Here is a 19,092-nt window from a genome sequence, read left to right on the forward strand (position 1 = left end):
GGTCTCTCTTAGCCTGATGGAATTGTTGGCTATACCATGTTGCAAATTTCTTGTTCTTGCAGTTGGTTAGATACTGCTGCTCTGCCACCAGCGCGAGGTTGTCGTGCAGTTCTATAGAATAAACAAATAGACTTGCATTTACCTTTACAATATTGTTGTTTATACTTAAAAATACATTACATACTGTAAAAAAAAACAAACAAACAAAAAACACATATTTACCTGTTTTCCATATACGAAAGGTTTGCAATTGATGCCACTGTGGAGCTGTTTATATTAGGCTGTACTCTACGACCAGCCTCTTCCACTGTAAAACCATGATTTATGACATGATCCACAAGTGTGACTCTGATTTCATCAATTTCTCTGACTCTTCTATTTCCAACTCTTCCTCGATTTCCTTCCTCGATATATATACTGCCAAAGTTGATTGGTTACATAAATGGTTAAATGGTTGATTCATATTAGAGGTAATTTGCAATTAGATTGTGAATGCATCATGTGCCAATTTAGTAGACATTACAAATAATGTCAATGTTAGATATATTTTAGAATATACATTCATGTATACTAATTATGATAATTGAATAGATCGTTTTGAATGCGATGGCTTACACAATAAAACATGTCTGAGAAGTTCTGAAGTGTTTGACAGTGTAAGTGAGAATCCAGTCATCAGTTTTGATCAACAAGCCATATGCAATTATTTGTTGTCCAAACTGCAGACAGTTGTATGTACTCTTGTACACATGTGCCAAAGCATTTGCAATTTGCTCAAATCAATAAGAAATTCCAATCTGATGTGAAAAAGAAGCAGATTTTTCAGAGATCTGAACTTAATGTTTTGGGAAATAAAAAATAATTTGAGAACTGAGGCAAAGCAATTGAGAAAAACTGTAAGAACACCATACTAATACTGTGTTTGACCCCTTCCTCCTTCAGAACTGCCTTAATTCTACATGGCATTGATTCAACAAGGTGCTTGTTGAATCAATGAAGGTGCTTGCTGGATGTGCATCTTTATGGGATGCACATCCAGGGCACAAATCTCCTGTTCCACCACATCCCAAAGATTGGGTTGAGATCTGGTGACTGTGGGGGCCATTTTAGTACAGTGAACTCATTGTCATGTTCAAGAAACCAATTTGAAATTATTTGAGCTTTGTGACATTTTGTGACTTTGTGAGGGGCGGCAGTGGCTCAGTGGTTCATGTAGGTTGTCTACATGGTCAGAAACAATACTCAGGTAGGCCGTGGCATTTAAATGATGCCCAATTGGCACTAAGGGGCCTAAAGTGTGCAAAGAAAACAACCCCTACACCATTACACCACCACCACCAGCCTGCACAGTGGTAACAAGGCATGATGGATCCATGTTCTCATTCTGTTTACACCAAATTCTGACTCTACCATCTGAATGTCTCAACAGAAATCGAGACTCATCAGGTTGTGCATGTTGTGGCTTCACAAATAATAGAGTTATTATTTATACTCTGCATACCTTGGTAGTAACGAGTGGTTATTTCAGTCAAAGTTGCTCTTCTATCAGCTTGAATTAGTTGGCCCATTCTCCTCTGACCACTAGCATCAACAAGGCATTTTCACCCACAGGAATGTCGCAAAAGCTCCACTCTTCTCCACAATGGTAACCCCAGTATTTTAAATTGTTCTAATAATTAAACACAATTTTTCTCCAGAGACTGGATGCTGAAGGGCATTTATACACTGAAAGATATTTCAGGTCCTAAATGCATATTAAGCTTTCAAGAACTGTGTGAGCGGTATGGAACAGAACCCTCTTCTCTGTTTCTATATTTCCGCTTAAGGTCGGCCTTGAAGGCATATGGGGTACCCTGGGGGGAAAGGCTTCCCAAACATCCAATCATCGCTTGGTTTGACTTGTCCTCTTCTAATCACTTTACTTCATGGATGTACAAGAAGGCTTTAGAGGCTACAGCAAATAGTTTAGCTATACAGCATACATGGGAAAGAGACTGTGGACAAGAGGAAGGTATTATGGAATGGGAAAGAGTGTGGCAGAACATTTTTACTTCATCTAGAAATCCCAATCACCAAATGATCCATTATAACTTCTGTCACAGAACTTACTGGACCCCACTCAAAAGATATCGTATTGACTCCACTTTTAACCCCTTCTGTGATAAGTGCTCTGACCAACAACTCGGATCCTTTTTCCACATGGTGTGGGAATGTAAAAAAGTTCAAAATTTTTGGAAGGAGGTATGCGCTACTCTGTCAAAAATTCTTCAATGTCCTATACCGATAAGCCCCTCTGTATTATTACTGAATGACGACTCTCAGCTGAATTTCTCTGAACTGCAAAAAATTATCTGGCTGGCCGGTTTAACATCTGCGAAAAAACTGCTAGCACAACACTGGCTTCCACCTCACTCCCTGGATGTATACAAGTGGTTGTTTCAGCTTCGGGACATTATAATGTTGGAATTATCCACGGCCCGTGTGAACTTGGCACAAATCTCTACATTAAAGATTTGGACTATAGCTGCTGAAAAGATATCCAAGTATATTGCACAAAGTAATGATCAGGACTCATTAATACTTTAATAAATCCTGTGGCTTTGTTTTTCTGTTAATATCTCCATGCATTATGTACCCCATTGTACAGAGACCGCTGGGTTAAGTTGGGAGGGTGGGTGGATTGGTATATGTTTGCATGCCTTAATTAATAAAAAAAAAAAAAAAAAAAAAAAAAAAAAAAATTAAACACAATTTTATATTAAACTCTATTAAACACAATCAAGTTTCCTTCTTGTTCAAAAATACATAAAATAACACTTTTATATATAACAATATTTACTTTCTCTTGATTTAGCCTGCAACGCATGCTGGGAACCAACAAGCCCCACCCAGTTTCAGTTAATGCAACACAAATAATTTATGTTATCGCTACACAAACAGGTTAAGTAAACTTCAATTTGACTTATATTTAAGCGGATTGAACACAATCAAATTAAGTTTAGACAAAATGTATAGCAAATGTGTTGCTTTAGCTCATTTTAATAAAGCAATTTGAACAAGCAGTAAATTCTTTTCTTTTTTTCAGTGGACTGGATGTTTTTCCCTTTTCACACCATTCTTTGTAAACCCTAAATGGTTGTGCATATTTAACACATTTAGCTTTTAACTGGGCATAATGTTTAAGTTGATGTATTACATCTAGCTTTAAAATATTGTACATGAATTTTTCAGAAATATTAAAATGTAAAATAATTAAGATGGAAAAGGTAAAAATTTTTGCTAACAGAAAATAACACGCGTGGCAATTTTCCCTAGTATAAATGGTCTCTATATGCCATGTACAACTTGAATAGAGCTAATAGCAATACTTACCTCTTACATGCATTATTCTTTATAAGGCCAACTTTGTGTGACAAATACCACATTACTGTATACCATTAAAAGCACACAAATTTGTAAAGATAGCTCAGTGTTTTTAATGTTTATTTTACACAATCTGCTTCCCCCTGAACATAACCATAAAACACAATAATCAATTTAAACTTCACTTGAAGAATTTGTAGTAATATATACCAATATGACACCCACAGACCCAGCTATCCAAAACACACATAGAAGACAGATAAACACATTACAATCATATTCATGCCCTCCGAACAGGAAAGCAAGAAAAGCTGCATCTTAAACACTGTACATCTGTCATTATCAATCAGAATCTCATGACACCGGACGTCTGCCATCATGTCCATATGATACATTGCTACAGTTTGACTGACAGTTGTCTCAGCAGAGCATAGGTGATGTGGGAAAACAGCATTTATTTACATCTGGCCCAGACATTCATGTTATGTTATTTAAAAATAGAGCAGTGTTATTACTGAAGCTTTTAATACCATCAGAGAATTGTTGGACTGTTTCCTCTCAGGATGTATCCTGCAGTTATCGGCATAGGATTTCGGGTGTACTGAAATGTAACAGCCGTCTCAGATGACTCTGACCCCAGTGAGATTTGATGACTCAGCAGGTGTCATCGCAACAGGAAATGTTTCTGTCCAAATCCTCATTATCTCGGTTTATAGACACAGAGAGGTGAGCATCACTGCACAATTTACACTTTATAAAATACCAGAACCTGTAAAAGATCTTGACATTTGCTTCATATTGAATGGAACTTGGCATAGCTGAGATTTAGTTTGAGAAGTTTTTGGTTGAAAAGTTCCATACGTTATGTGTACGATGTATGCATGTGATTCAACTGTGCCTCACATTCATTTCATTCTGCCTGTCAAGCTAAGATATTATGCTTATTGAAAACATAAGTCAAAATTTACCTCTATAACTCCTTCTGCTCTTATCCACATTCATCACATTTTGAAGAAAAGTCTTCATAATCCAATTCTTCAAATGTAACTATGTAATTAGAAACATGGAATTTTGAAAAAAAAAAAAAGAACACATTTAAAAAAGCAGCCTCTTCGACTTAATTGTCGTATACAATTTAAATGTCTGCACATTTATGCATCATTTTTGGTCTTATTTTATTGTATATGTGTCACATAATTTCTTTGTTCTTCAATATTTTGCAAGAGAATATAGAGGTGACATAATTACATATTTTGCTATAATCTATACTGTTCAAAGGTTTGGGGCTGGTAAGAATTATTTTTTTTTTTTACTGTTTTTCCCTTATGCTCAACAAGGCTGCATTTATTTGATTAAAACTACAGTAAAATTAATAATAATTGTAATATTGTGAAATATTATTACAATCTGATTTTGCATTTGAATATATTTCAAGTGTAATTTAGTCATGTGATGGCAAAGCTGTATTTTCAGCATCATTACTTCAGTCTTCCATGTCACATGATCCTTCAGAAATCATTCTAATATGATAATTTGCTGCTCATGAAAAATGTATTGTTATTACCAGGGTTGATTCTACTTGATATTTCTGTTGAAACTGTGATTCATAAAAACTAAAAAGGTTTCCTGTTGAATAATTATTTGAAATAGATATATTTTGTAACATTAAAAAAATATAGAATGACATTACTGTCTTTGATCAATTTAATGCATCCTTGCTGAATAAAAATATAAATTTCTTAAAAATAAAAATAAAAGTTTTTTGAGTCCACGCACATGAATGAATTAGAGCGGAGTCTCAGATTTCGTAAATGCAGCAAAAACAACATTAACCAATACCATCAAAGTAATCCAGGAACGATTAACGAACAAATGTAATCTTGATGGAGAAAATCAAGTTCCATTTGGAAATGTCACTTTACGGAAGTTATATGTTGTCATTTCTTGACTTTGAGGGGAAAGTAAATCCTTTTTAAATGAACACAAGAACATCCCTGGGATAGTTTTATCTGAAACACTATTGCAGCATCAAGGGGCTATTTACACAACATCGTTTTCAACTAAAAACGGAAAACATCTCATGCATTTTGGATGTTCATTTACACAACAACAGTGTTTTGGAGGCCAGAAAAAGCTAACTTTTAAAAGCGGGTTTCAAAGTGCGAGTTTTGGAAAATGGTACTATTATTGTATCCGTGTAAACTACAAAAACAAGAATTTGTGCAAATGGTAACAGCAAGCGTATGCATATTACGTGTTCGTAGTGTTATAGGTGCGTAGTGTTTCTTCACAAAGTGACATCGCCAACTACTGGCCTGGCATCAGAATACAGCGTTTTTAGTCCTTTTTGTGGATCCGTGTGAACTTTGTCGCCTGTACAAAGGAAAAACTTTTCAGTTTTTAGTACATCGTTGTTGTGTAAACGCACCCCAATACAATACTTCTGCATGGAAATGGTCTTGAGCTCTGAGAACAAAATCCATCATTGCACATTTCTATGCTTACTTAATCATACTTGACATTTATTATTGTTTCTCTTATGTGCGTAATTTTTATCTGTGGTTCAAAACCTTCTGAATCCATTTTGGCAGACGGAAGAGTTTTGAACTGACCCGCACCACAGAGGAAGTATCAAGGACATTTCGCATGGCTAAAAAAACTAGCAGGACTACAGAACTGTGTCTTTGCATGACAAAAAAACATGAACGACAGCAAACAGTCCCTAAAGACTCCTGAAGACTGCTTTAAAAAATCTGGACAAAGACCTATCACGACAAAATTACATTTTAAACTCCAACAAGATCCGGATGGGTATATCACATCACACCAGCAGAAGATCCTGCGCTTAAACATTCAGCTCAACAGTCACCAATCTGATGGTGCGTTGTCATCGTCCATTTGTCTAAACGATTCTGCTCAAGTATAGATTTTCCTTTTTTTAAGTTTACTTTGCAAAAAATTTCCTAGCAAGATTCCCATGAAGCAATAATATGAATCTTTGGGGGATGAAAGATGAATAAGACCCAGTTTTGAAACAGTCTAGTCTGTCATCCTTTCATCCCAGTGAAGGAATGCCATGTCCCACACTGTCCCAGTATTAGTTTAGATGTTTTTGTTTTGTAGCTCTTTCTTTCTGTCAGTAATTGTCAACTTTTAGGCATCGTTGCAGTTGACTTCTCCTAGCAGCCAGTACGTCCTCATCCGTCCCTTTCCCTTCATCTCAACATCCCCCCTGAGCTCCAGCTGGAAGCAGTTGAATTCCTCCAGAATGACCCGTGTGGCTTCTGACACATGGATCTTCAGGGCTGATGGAAGAGGTTTCAATACACAGTAGATTATTAAAACACACACACGCGCATACACGCACACTTTTTGTTCGCATCAAATTAAAGGGCTAGTTGACCCAAAAATGTAAATTATCCTAGGATTTACTCACATTCAAGCCATCCTATGTGTATATGACATTCTTCTTTCAGTCAAACACAATAGGAGTTATATTTAAAAAAAATATCCTGGCTCTTCTTTATAATGGGACTATGGGAGTAAATAATAAATAGTAACTGAGATTCTGAAGCCCATAAAAGTGCATCCATCCATCCTAAAAGTAATCCACAGGGCTCCAGGGGGTTAATAAAGGCCTTTTGAAGCAATGCGATGCACTTTTGTATGGAAAATATCCATATTTATAACTTCATAAACTAGTATCACTGGCTTTCTAACACAAGTCGAGAAGAGTGACCTCTGACTTGACCCTTGACTTACGCTATTCTACGTTACCGGAAGAGATTATTTTTCTTTTCTTTGTTTTACTGAAATAAATGTTTACTTACTGTAAATACTGTTGATTATCACTGTATTTTGTTTATTTATATAGATATTATGCACAATTTGAATCTGTAAATTGATTTACAGATAAAAAACAAAAAACAAAAAAAACTTTGAACAGTGTGTAAATTACAACCACTGCGGTGAAAGAAACCTTGACTAACATTATAAAGAGACTTCAGAGGAAATTAAATGCAACAAAAGTGTTGAATACAACCTCTTTAAAAGTCTGGAGGAACCTCACCTTCTCCATTGGATTCCATGCGTGAAGCTGTATTGACTGTATCGCCAAACAAACAATACCGAGGCATCTTCAAACCAACCACCCCTGCACACACGGGACCTGGACACATAAAATAACACACACACACACACACACACACACACACACACACACACACACACACACACACACACACACACATACACACAACCGTCAGTCAAACCTTCCCATTACAGTCAGTCATGAATAAACAGATACGTCCTTAGAGAGGGCAGATTGTTCTGGGCTCTACTAGGATCCTCACCGCTGTGGATGCCGATGCGTAGGCGGAGCTGCTGGCTGGGTCGGTGGCGGATTCGAAAGGAGTGAACAGCCTCCAGTAAAGCCAGAGACATGCGGGCAATCTCGCGTGCATGCAGTTTCCCGTTCCTCACGGGAAGTCCTGACACCACCATGTACGCATCGCCGATGGTCTCCACCTGGGGGCGACACACAAATACACATCATTACCCTTGAAAATCAGAAGGGCATTTAATCCTACTGACTGTGCATATGTAGTGTGTATTTTAAAAGCACTTTATTTTAGGGTTCAATTCTCACTATTAACTAGTTGCTTATTAGAATGCATATTACTAGAACATTGGCTGTTTATTAGTAATATGTTAATTAAATGTACTAAATTACAAATTCATCAATATAATTATATGTAATTACTAATTTATTTAAATACATGACAAGTTTCAATAGAAATTACATTAAATTGTCTAAAGTATATTTAGAAAAATGTTTGTCAGTACATTTAACTGTAAACTTTAACAAAATTTCAAAGACAATAGAAGTAATTATGAAACTACATACAAAGATGTACTTAAATCCTACTTAAGGGTAAAAAAAGGGGTTTAATTTAATTTCAACTGACATATAATAAAGTGGGAGTCCCAAAATTGTTGACACCATGAACAAAGTAGGCTATACAAATAAATAGTTTCAAAATTGTTTAAAAGTAAATCGCATTGTTTATCCTTTTGATATATCATTCAAAAATGATTCATGTGTGAATTTTTTGAATGATAGATAAAACAATAAACAATGAAGATGTATTTTTATAGCCTACTTCAATCATGGTGCCAATAATTATGGCACTCACACATGTTATGTTAGTAGCAATTAAATTAAAATAATTTTTGATCATATTTACCAGGGGTGCGTGCCAATAATTTTGGCCATGAGTTTATATAGCTACGAATGCTCTGTCTGCATTCTTGAAAATGTCCTCTCGGGAACGGGCTTCCGTCTCTGATGATGTCAGCTTGACGTCTTTGCTGAATGCGAGTTTGACATCAAGGTGAATGAAACGCCTACTTTTCTAGATCCAATAATTTTCCAGTGAAAAAACAAGCCACGCCCTCTATTTTCATTTAGAAAATACGTCACAATAAGTGACGTACTATTAATAAGTAAAGTTGGTCGCAACTTTAATTATGCAGACTTTAAGTATATTAAAGTATATCATTTCTGTACTCTTTTTAAAGTATAGAAAAGTATACTACTTTTCACACGGGTCGCTATCAGCTAAGGGAGCACAAGGGATGCATCTAAGCCACTTAAACTAATTAGGAACTCATGTCGTTGCACAGATGGTAAATGTAATGACTGTCTGGAATTACCTTGTACACATCAAAATTGTCGATGATTGCATCAAAGCAAGTGTAGAGATCATTCAGCAGCGTCACCACCTGTGGCATGTACAAATCGACAAATAGATAATCTATTTTAACTCAATGCTGCACTCATGATTGTCGCAGTTACCAACAAAATTAGCCTATATTTTTTTTTCTGTGCGTCTCCTTGAGGACTGTTTGCTGAATTATACCCTTTGCTGAGGGTTTTCTGACCTGCATTGGTGTGCTCTCAGCTGATAATGCGGTGAAGCCCACAATGTCACTGAAGTAGATGGTGACCGAGTCAAAGGCTTCTGCCTGCACCATCTCACCTCGCTTCAGCTGCTCAGCAACTGAGCTGAAACAAAAAACACACATACACAATAAGACACCGCACTCATGCCAGTGAGAATGCCATCACTTTGTATGAACCATTTAAAAACAGCAAAAGAACCAGTTTCATCTCACATTTTAGATTTTACAAACAACATCGCTCATAGGTATTGGGATGGTAAAATATCCGCTTACCGAAGCTGCATATGATCAAAAATACAGTAAAAACTGTAATATTGTGAAATATTATTGCAATTTATAATATATGTTTTCATTTTACTCATGTGATGTGACTTTTTACCATCATTACTCAGTTTTCACTGTCACATGATCCTTCAGAAATCATTCTAATATGCTGATTTGCTGCTCAGGAAACATGTTTTTTATTATTATCAATGTTGAAAAGAGTTAATCTAGTTAATAGTTAATATAGTTTATTTTAGAAACCATACTGCTTATATTTCAGGACTCTCTGATGAATAGAAAAAAAAAGAACAGTATTTATTTAAAACAGAGATCTTTTATAACATTATGAATGCCTTTAATGCAATTTTTGATTAATGCATAAAAACATAAATTACCCTAAAAAAATCATACTGATCCTAAACTTTAAGTTGAGTGATTTACAAACGCTTTGCAAATTTGGTTGAACAAATCATTATAAAGAATCAGTTCAAACGAAAGAATCACATCAGGTCTCGGTAGTGCTTTCAAAACAGCAGAAATAAACAGGAATAAAACTTATTTATAAATATGAAAGATATGCGGGACTCACTGGGGAAGGATCTGATAGAGCAGAGCTTCAGCTTTACGTTTCTCCTCATGGTACGCCTGCGTCCTCTCCTCCACCAACTCCTCCAGGTTATTGGCATACTGCTCCATACGGGACAGGAGGTTATCCAGGATGTTGGAACCATATCCACTGAGGCCAAAACAGAGATGGGGAGGAATAAACAAGAGATGTGAATGTGATCACTGCAGCATGGGCCGTGCATGCAGATTTCCAAAAAAACAAAAAGAAAAAGAAAAAAATGAACACCCATAACAGACTCAGAGTTAAGAGTTTATTTCATGCATAATGATTAATAAAGAATATTAATTAATGCACATATCAAGAAATATTTTCATTTGATTGACGACAGATAAAAGTTTACGTAGATTAACTGAATAATAATAAAGCATCAGAAGATTTTATTGCTTCATATTAATTGAGACAATATATTATATAAGAGTGTTTTTTTATTAATTTAAATTGCACTAGAGCTACAGGGTTACTTAAAATTATGAAAAGTGAAAAGTAAACAATAAACCAGTTAGATTATCAAAAAATATACACATTACGTTATGCATATGTAACTCGTTCTACTCAACCCACCCCAAGTGGGATTCAAGCCGCTGTCTCCGGCATGAAAAGCAGGCGCTTTAACAAAGAGCTTCACGTCAGTCGCTAGCGCGCCTCTTGAGATCAGGGGAGTGAGGTTTACATGCACAGCTCTTACTGGCTTATGACAGTTACACTCACCCTCCTCAACCTCACTCCCATTCGGGTCATGGCACCAAATGTGACCAATCCTACTCAACCCACTCTAAGCGGGATTCAAACTGTGGTCTCCAGCGTGGGAGGGAGGTACTCTAACAAGGAGGCTAAAGACCGCAGCTTCAGGTCAGCCTCTAGAGCGCCTCTAGAGATCCGGGGAGTGAGGTTTACATGCAAAGTTCTTAGTGGCCTATGACAGTTACACTCAGCCTCATAAACCTCACTCCCATTCTGTGTCATGGCACCAAATTTAACCGGTCCTACTCAACCCACTCTGAGCGTGATTCGAACTGGTGTGGGAGGCAGGTGCTCTAACAAGGAGGCTAAAGACCACAGCCTCACGTCAGCCGCTAGCGCGCCCTTTTGAGATCAGGGGAGTGAGGTTTACGTGCACAGCTCTTACTGGCCTATGACAGTTATACTCACCCTACTCAACCTCACTCCCATTCGGGTCATGGCACCAAATGTGACCGGTCCTACTCAACCCACTCTGAGTGGGATTCAAGCCGTGGTCTTCGGCGTGGGAGGGAGGCACTCTAAAAGGAGGCTAAAGACAGCAGCTTCACGTCAGTCTCTAGAGCGCCTCTTGAGATCAGGGGAGTGAGTTTTACATGCACAGCTCTTAGTGGCCTATGATAGTTACACTCACCCCCCTAAGCCTCACTCCCACCCGGGCCATGGCACCAAATGTATCCGGTCCTACTCAACCCACTCTGAGTGGGATTCAAGCCGTGGTCTCCGGCGTGGGAGGGAGGCACTCTAACAAGGAGGCTAAAGACTGCAGCTTTACGTCAGTCTCTAGAGGGCCTCTTGAGATCAGGGGAGTGAGGTTTACATGCACAGCTCTTAGTGGCCTATGATAGTTACACTCACCCCCTTAAGCCTCACTCCCACCCGGGTCACGGCACCAAATGTAACCGGTCCTACTCAACCCACTCTGAGTGGGATTTGAACTGGTGTCAGAGGCAGGCGCTCTAACAAGGAGGCTTAAGACCGCAGCCTCACGTCAGTCGCTAGCGTGCCACTTGAGATCAGGGGAGTGAGGTTTACATGCACAGCTCTTACTGGCCTATGACAGTTACACATACAAATGTTGAAAAAAAAAATAGCTTTATGTCAATTTGTCATGTCACTTGTTTATTATATGATTTGTGTTTTAGGTACCGGTTATTCTTGCGGAGCAGTACTTTAATCTGGTTGAAGTCCGGCCTCTCGTTGATGTCTTCTGACCAGCAGCGCTGCATCAGCTGTCCTATCTCATCGCTGTGGCTCTGAGGACACAGCAGCGGACGCAGGTACGGCCACCGGCCCTCCACCACACGCTCTATGATCGCTGAACCACGAATTACAGACAGCAAAGGAGATCATGTAAATAAACATTCTCCGACTCTCTATCACGCTGGAAATATCGTGCACAGATTACAATATAGAATTAGCATATCAAATTTCACAGAAAAACAGAGAGTGATCAGACTCCCTACTGATGTGACAAAAAGAGAGAAAGAGTCAGACAGAGAGCAAATATGTGAGAAAAAGAATGAGTAAAAAAGATGAAAGTGTCATTCACAGGTTTTGAGAAGACCTTGTGCTTAACAAATGTCTTCACAGCAATCAGTGCGGGTGATGATGACACAATGCTGTCACAAACTTCCAATCTATCTATCTATCCATCTATCCATCTATCCATCTATCTATCTATCTATCTATCTATCTATCTATCTATCTATCTATCTATCTATCTATCTATCTATCTATAATAAATTTAATTATCCATCCATGCAAACTGTCAAACCCAGTGTCTCTGTCGTTCTCTCATTGCTGTCTTTGAATCCCTTTGTTCTCATGGTGAGCTGGCACTGTTCCAGGTACGTCACTAATGTTTTGTTGTCTCTCTTTAATGCCGCCACTGGTATGTGTGTGGTGATCCGTTTATGAGTACGGGTGACATCTCCAAGCTTATGTGAATGTGTATTTGTGTCCATGTCTCTGTACATAAGCAACACTGACACTGATAGAATGTAAATAAGACACAGGACATAGGCTCTCAATCCCAAAACACACACAGCAAAGCAAGCAACAGAGACAGTTACTGTCACACCTGAAAGTGACCAGAGTACTTGTAAACCTTTAAAAGCACCATAACTTATAAACGATATCTCTAATGCATGTTTTTATATGAGTGTTTGTATATATTGGAATCCTGAACACTTAATGTCTTAATGTCAAAACGAGTGTCATTTGTGCAAATGCTGCTCAAACTTTTCTAAGAATCAACTTCACTTTTCTGAGACTGTGTGCTGGTGTTACGTTAATTTTAAATAAATGCCTCTTGATATGATATTTTGATATCTAATGCAACAATTTTTGCATTAGTGTGCAAATACTTTTATGCCTATTTTACTAATGCTTTAGCAAATTGGACTTTGGCTGGCTTTTGGAAAGTTATGGGGGGGGGGGGGGGGGGTGTAGACAGATTACATGTAATGGAAAATGACATGGAAAAGTGACCTGTGTGTAATTAGCTGCATAATCGGTGTCTTATTTTATTTAAAGTTGTTTTCAAATCAAAAGCGTTAAAAAGAAAGCACTTTCATCTGCATAATGATTTAACCATTCTCATCACAGTAATGCTGCAATATTCAGATTCACAAATTAAAAATTCTCTAGAAAGCATGAAATAAAATGTGTCTCTTTTATACTTCTCTAGGGATCAAGCAGCGAGTGGCACTTTTTAGAGTCTGTTGCTAAAAGTTCCCACAAAATGAAAACCCAAATATGAAAATTCTGTCATGAATAATTTTGTTATATGAATTCATTTTCCACAAAATACACAACAACCAATGCATTTTGCAGTAAACCTAGCATTGGGTGATGAATAAGAGTGTCTATGATAAAGAAAAATCTTTAAAAATATAGTGTAACGTACCAAGTTCTTATAAATGTACTCTTTCATGCAGGTGTGTTACTAACTTGCTAACTAAATCAAAACTAAAACTATTAGAAATCATTTCAGTAATTAAGGGGTTAGTTCACCCAAAAGTTAAAATTGTCCATGTCCAGAAAGAGAATAAAAACATCATCAAAGTAGTCCATATGTGACATCAGTTAGTTAGTTCAAATCTCTTGAAGCATCAAAAATACATTTTGGTCCAAAAATAACACAACTTTATTCAGCATTGTCTTCTCTTCCGTGTTTGTTTTCAAACCTCAAATAAATATTCAAACGGTCATGAATCAGCTTATTGAATCATTAATCAATATGCTGATGTCACATATGGACTACTTTGATGATGTTTTTATTCCCTTTCTGGACATGGACAGTATAGTGTGCCTACGCTAAGATTTGCTGTCAGACTAAATATAAAATATCTTAAACTGTGGAACAACATTATGGTGAGTCATTAATGAAATAAATTTCATTTTTGGCTGAACTAACCCTTTAAAGTATTGCTGTAATAAAATCTAACAAATAATAACTATTACATGAAACTTTAAAAATTAGAAATGTTGCTGTGGCATCTAACCTAAATAAGTCTAAGAATAAATAAATGTAGGTATAAAACTTAAACTGAAATGAAAAATAGTTTTTATAAGAATTGTTATGAATTGTTATATTGAAATGTAAAAAAAAAAAAAAAAAAAAAAAAACTAAAATTAAAATGAAAACAGAAAATCGATCAATAAAAGCTAATAAAAAATAAAATAAAAGAATATAATAGTATATAATTAATATACTAAATTAACACTGGTTGGTATCATATGATTTTGAAAGATTCAGTTACATTTTTGTCTAACCATTTGTTTATTTACAAATAGCATTTTATAATATATATACTCTCTGGAAAAAAAATAAGAGACCACTGCAATATTTTCTTAAATTAGCATCTCTGCAAGTATGGAAGCCATCCCATTCCCATGTCTGTTGAATTCCAACACAGGTACACCTCATTCTATTGAATGAGGTGCTGATTAGGTGATCACCTGAAGAAAATCTTATTTAATAAGGAAAAGTATTAAAAAAACACTTCTGTGGTCATCACTACCCTCTTGCAGTAGGACCAGCTGGATGGCCAAAACAGTGCTAGTAGTACCGCAAAAGTAATTGGAATAAAACAAGAACTATTGATAATAGCAAAAAAAGTTTATTGCTAAGAGGAAAAGAAGGGTTCAATTTTGGCTTTACTGGCAGAGGGATACAGTGAGCGTCGGGTTGCTTCCATCCTTAAAATTTCAAAGAGGGTGGTTCATAAAAACAAGGTCAAGCAGCAGACATTGGGGACAACAAAGCTACAGACCGGCAGAGGGCGAAAACGACTCCATTGACCGGAATAACCGCCAACTCACTCAAATGTCACTTAACAACCGTAGGATATCATCAAGTGATCTACAAAAAGAATGGCAAAAGCCAGCTGGGGTGAAGTGCACGGCGAGGACGGTTCAAAACACAGCTCATAGGGGGAAGGCTGAAGTTGTGCCAAGCTAAACAAAAGCCCTTAATCAATGAGAAGCAAAGATGAGCCAGGCTGAGGTTTGCAAGAGACCATAAGGATAGGACTGTAGAGGACTGGAGTAAGGTCATCTTCACTGATGAGTCGGCTTTGTCCAACACCTGGTCGTCTAATGGTTAGAGAGAGGCCTGGTGAGGCCTACAAGCCACAGTGTCTCGCACCCACTGTGAAATTTGGTGGAGGATCGGTGATGATCTGGGGATGCTTCAGCAAGGCTGGAATTGGGCAGATTTGTCTTTGTGAAGGATGCATGAATCAAACCACGTACATGATTGTCCTAAAAGAGAAAACTTGCTTCCTTCTGCTCTGACAATGTTCTCCAACTCTGAGGACTGTTTTTTTTCCAGCAGGACAATGCTCCATGCCACACAGCCAGGTCAATCAAGGTGTGGCTAGAGGACCAACAGATCAAGACCCTGTCATGGCCAGCCCAATCTCTAGACCTGAACCCCATTGAAAACCTCTGGAATGTGATCAAGAGGAAGATGGATGGTAACAAGCCATTAAACAAATTCGAGCTGCGTGATTTTTTGCACCAGGAGTGGCATAAAGTCACCCAACATCAATGTGAAAGACTGGTGGAGAGCATGCCAAGACACATGAAAGCAGTGATTCAAAATCAGGGTTATTCCACCAAATTTTGATTTCTGAACTCTTCCTAAGTTAAAACATTAGTAATGTGTTGTTTAAAAATAAATATAAACTTTTTTTTTCTTTCCATTATTCAAGGTCTGACAACACCGGTTGTTGCTTTTCAGCAAATAAATGCTCTAAATTATTTATTATTTGGAATTTGGGAAAAATGTTGTCAGTAGTTTAATAAGTAAATGAAAAGAACAAAAATAACATGCTGAATATACCGTTACATATAGTGTGTGAACTCTGACCTTTGGGGCTGAGACATGGGCCTTCTAGGTAGAAGACACCTTTCAGCAGGGCGAGTTCCTGCAGGATGATGCCAAAGCTGTAGACGTCACCCTTTTGAGTTCCACATGCAGGTGGGTTGTCGGCACGCAGAAGCTCGGGGGCCGTCCACAGCTTGCCTACAAACGCAAACATCGATGTTACAGGCTTCTCCACACTCAAGCACTTTATCTACGTACGCGTTGCCACGGTACTCACGTGCATAGAAAGCGTGCAAGTCCTCCAAGCTGTTCTCTTTGCGGAAACTTTCTAGACCATAATCTGTGATCTTCAGCACGAAGCGACCATCGACCACGCAGTTGGAAGACTTCAGGTTGCCATGGGAGACAATGACGCTGTTGTGGAGGAACGCCATTCCCTAAATTGTGAATAGATGACACTCTTACAAAGACATCTGACAGCATCCCTCATATTTACCAACACCGCAGCATTAACATATTAATTAAAGACTCTTTTACAACTGCAATATGCTTACTGGAGTCATAATTTGTCCATCAGGGAATTGACATCTTCATAATACCTTTCAAATTACACACGTCTGAGCCCTACATAATGTCACACAGCAGGAAGAGTGTTTAAAAAAATGTAAAGCAATTTGCTGTAGATTCATAAAGTTACATTTTAGTGTTCTTTAGCAAGAAAGATTAAAACAGCATGACATCTTTTCCTTTCCTTCTCCCTCGGAGATTAAAGTGTTAGTGTCATTTTTGGGTGAACTATCCCTTTAAGTAGAGAAGATGGTGAAACACTCACCTTAACAATGTCATTGATCAGAGAATAGCGGAACATCCAGTCCAGCGTGATTCCTTCACTCTCCATGAGGTCCTACAAGTCACAAACACACACAAAAATACATCATGTGTCTCATGGGGAGCATCCGTGTAGAGAGAAGAGCTGAAAAAAATACAACTCATGGGAATTCATTATATCCACTCACAGTTATTTTATTATATTTTCGCAGTTTAAAACTGACGTACCGGTATGTAATTTTGTCAATGAAAAATACTTTGTGCAGATACAACTATTAGTCTTCTAGTGCATTCAAGTCCTCCCGGGAAGTTCCTATTTACAAATTGGGAAGTCGTAATTTTGACATCAGGTGAACTTAAATCTCATCGGTCAATGCAAGATGGCAATATGCCCTCTCTACATATAATGCAACATTTTTTTTGTTGCTTTATTCCTACAAAATGATGACTAAAATGTGTATCGGTGTGTTTTTGATATATGTTTTTATGCAATTCATCAAGGTGCTGTAAATTGAATTGTTGTATGTTCTATCATAATTGTACGATACTGTAGCATTTTCCCCCATGCAACTTTATGCAACCCCCCATGCAAAGTTTTATTGTAAATTATTTTTTACATGTTTTTATTTGAACAAGTATATCAATACAGACGTTGCATCCCTTGCGTTTTCTCACTGACATGTCCCAAACTCTGAAAATCCCTTCAGAACTTTGTTGTGATGCCCATGTAAGTAAATACAATCTTTCTGACATGATACATGAAAAATAACATGATACATTTTGCGTTTATGATTTTTTTCTTAATGTTCTAAATTGTATTTATTTGTTTAATTTATTCATGCATGCGTGCTTTATTAAATATTGGCAAGGCAAGTAATTGGAATCCTTATTGTTGGTGTAACAAAACGCGTGACATAAATATGAGCCGTCTATGGCATGTAGAGCAGTTGTGTGTGTCTTTACCTGTAAGCTGCCTCGAGGGCAGTATTCAGTAAGGATGCAGATGTTGGGTGTGTCGATACAAGCGCCGATAAAGCGCGTCAGGTGCTCATTCTGAACATCTCGCATCTATAACAATCGTGGACAAAGAGAGAGAGCGAGAGAGAGAAAGAGAGAGCTCTTTATCCCTCTTTTCCATCAGTCCCCAGCTATTAATATCTCCCAGAACATCATATAAACGTAATTATGATGAAGGCACATGGCAAAAAGCACAAAACAACATGGGCGCACACTTACATGTTTGAGTTCAAACAGCACTTTCCTGGTGAGCTCAATGCGTTTCTTGTTGACATACTTAATGGCTGTTATGTTTCCCTGGAAAAGAGGCATCAACGCACATTAGTTTCACCCTGATTGCTGTCGTGGGCTTAGCAAAGAGTCCGAGGGCTTTGGAGACAGATAAAAAATGCCTCATGATTTACGAGAAAAAAAAAGAGCAACATAATGCGTTAATTAAGCACCATCCTAATTAATGGAGAAAATGATGACATGTGGACATGAATAGTGCTTATCCTCAGGGGTTCTGCTTAATTGGAGAGGAGCTAACTCAACGGATGAAGAACTGGCCATTAGCCTGGGCAAGCTGATGGTATTATGGAGGAACCAAAGACGGACCCTTCCATTATTTCCATTATTCTGTTGCTAGGCAGGATACATTGTTTTTAAAAGGTTAGTTCACTCAAAAATGGAATTTCTGTCATTAATTACTTACCCTCATGTCGTTTTAAATCCGTAAGACCATTGTTCAACTTTGTACACTTTCAAAGCCCTGAAAGGTAGGAAAGACATTGTTACAATAGCTCATGTGACTCCAGGGGTTCAACCTTAATTTTATAAAGCGACGAGAATACTTTTCGTGTGCAAAAAAAAAAAAAAACCCTAACAAAAATAACACCTTTATTCAACAATGTTTTCTCTCCCTTTTACTTTCTTACGCTATTCACGTTGTTAGGCTATTCACACAGTGGAG

General features: G+C 37.5%; 1 protein-coding gene across 1 annotated transcript in view; it reads right to left on the minus strand.

The window, feature by feature from the left end:
- Positions 1-3,458: 3,458 nt before the first annotated feature.
- npr1a (natriuretic peptide receptor 1a) overlaps positions 3,459-19,092 on the minus strand; it is a 131,787-nt gene continuing 116,153 nt past the window's right edge. Inside the window, exons 11-22 of the mRNA XM_067426731.1 lie at positions 18,360-18,437; positions 18,087-18,191; positions 17,128-17,199; positions 16,573-16,732; positions 16,338-16,493; positions 12,107-12,275; positions 10,181-10,327; positions 9,307-9,430; positions 9,079-9,147; positions 7,716-7,890; positions 7,433-7,531; positions 3,459-6,668 (exon numbers count right to left, since the gene is read on the minus strand). Coding sequence (XP_067282832.1) covers positions 6,517-6,668; positions 7,433-7,531; positions 7,716-7,890; positions 9,079-9,147; positions 9,307-9,430; positions 10,181-10,327; positions 12,107-12,275; positions 16,338-16,493; positions 16,573-16,732; positions 17,128-17,199; positions 18,087-18,191; positions 18,360-18,437 — 1,506 coding nt within the window. The 3' untranslated portion in view covers positions 3,459-6,516. The remainder of the gene's footprint in view (positions 6,669-7,432; positions 7,532-7,715; positions 7,891-9,078; positions 9,148-9,306; positions 9,431-10,180; positions 10,328-12,106; positions 12,276-16,337; positions 16,494-16,572; positions 16,733-17,127; positions 17,200-18,086; positions 18,192-18,359; positions 18,438-19,092) is intronic.

This window comes from Pseudorasbora parva, chromosome 19, assembly GCF_024679245.1.
Source record: "Pseudorasbora parva isolate DD20220531a chromosome 19, ASM2467924v1, whole genome shotgun sequence".
Lineage (NCBI taxonomy): Eukaryota > Metazoa > Chordata > Actinopteri > Cypriniformes > Gobionidae > Pseudorasbora > Pseudorasbora parva.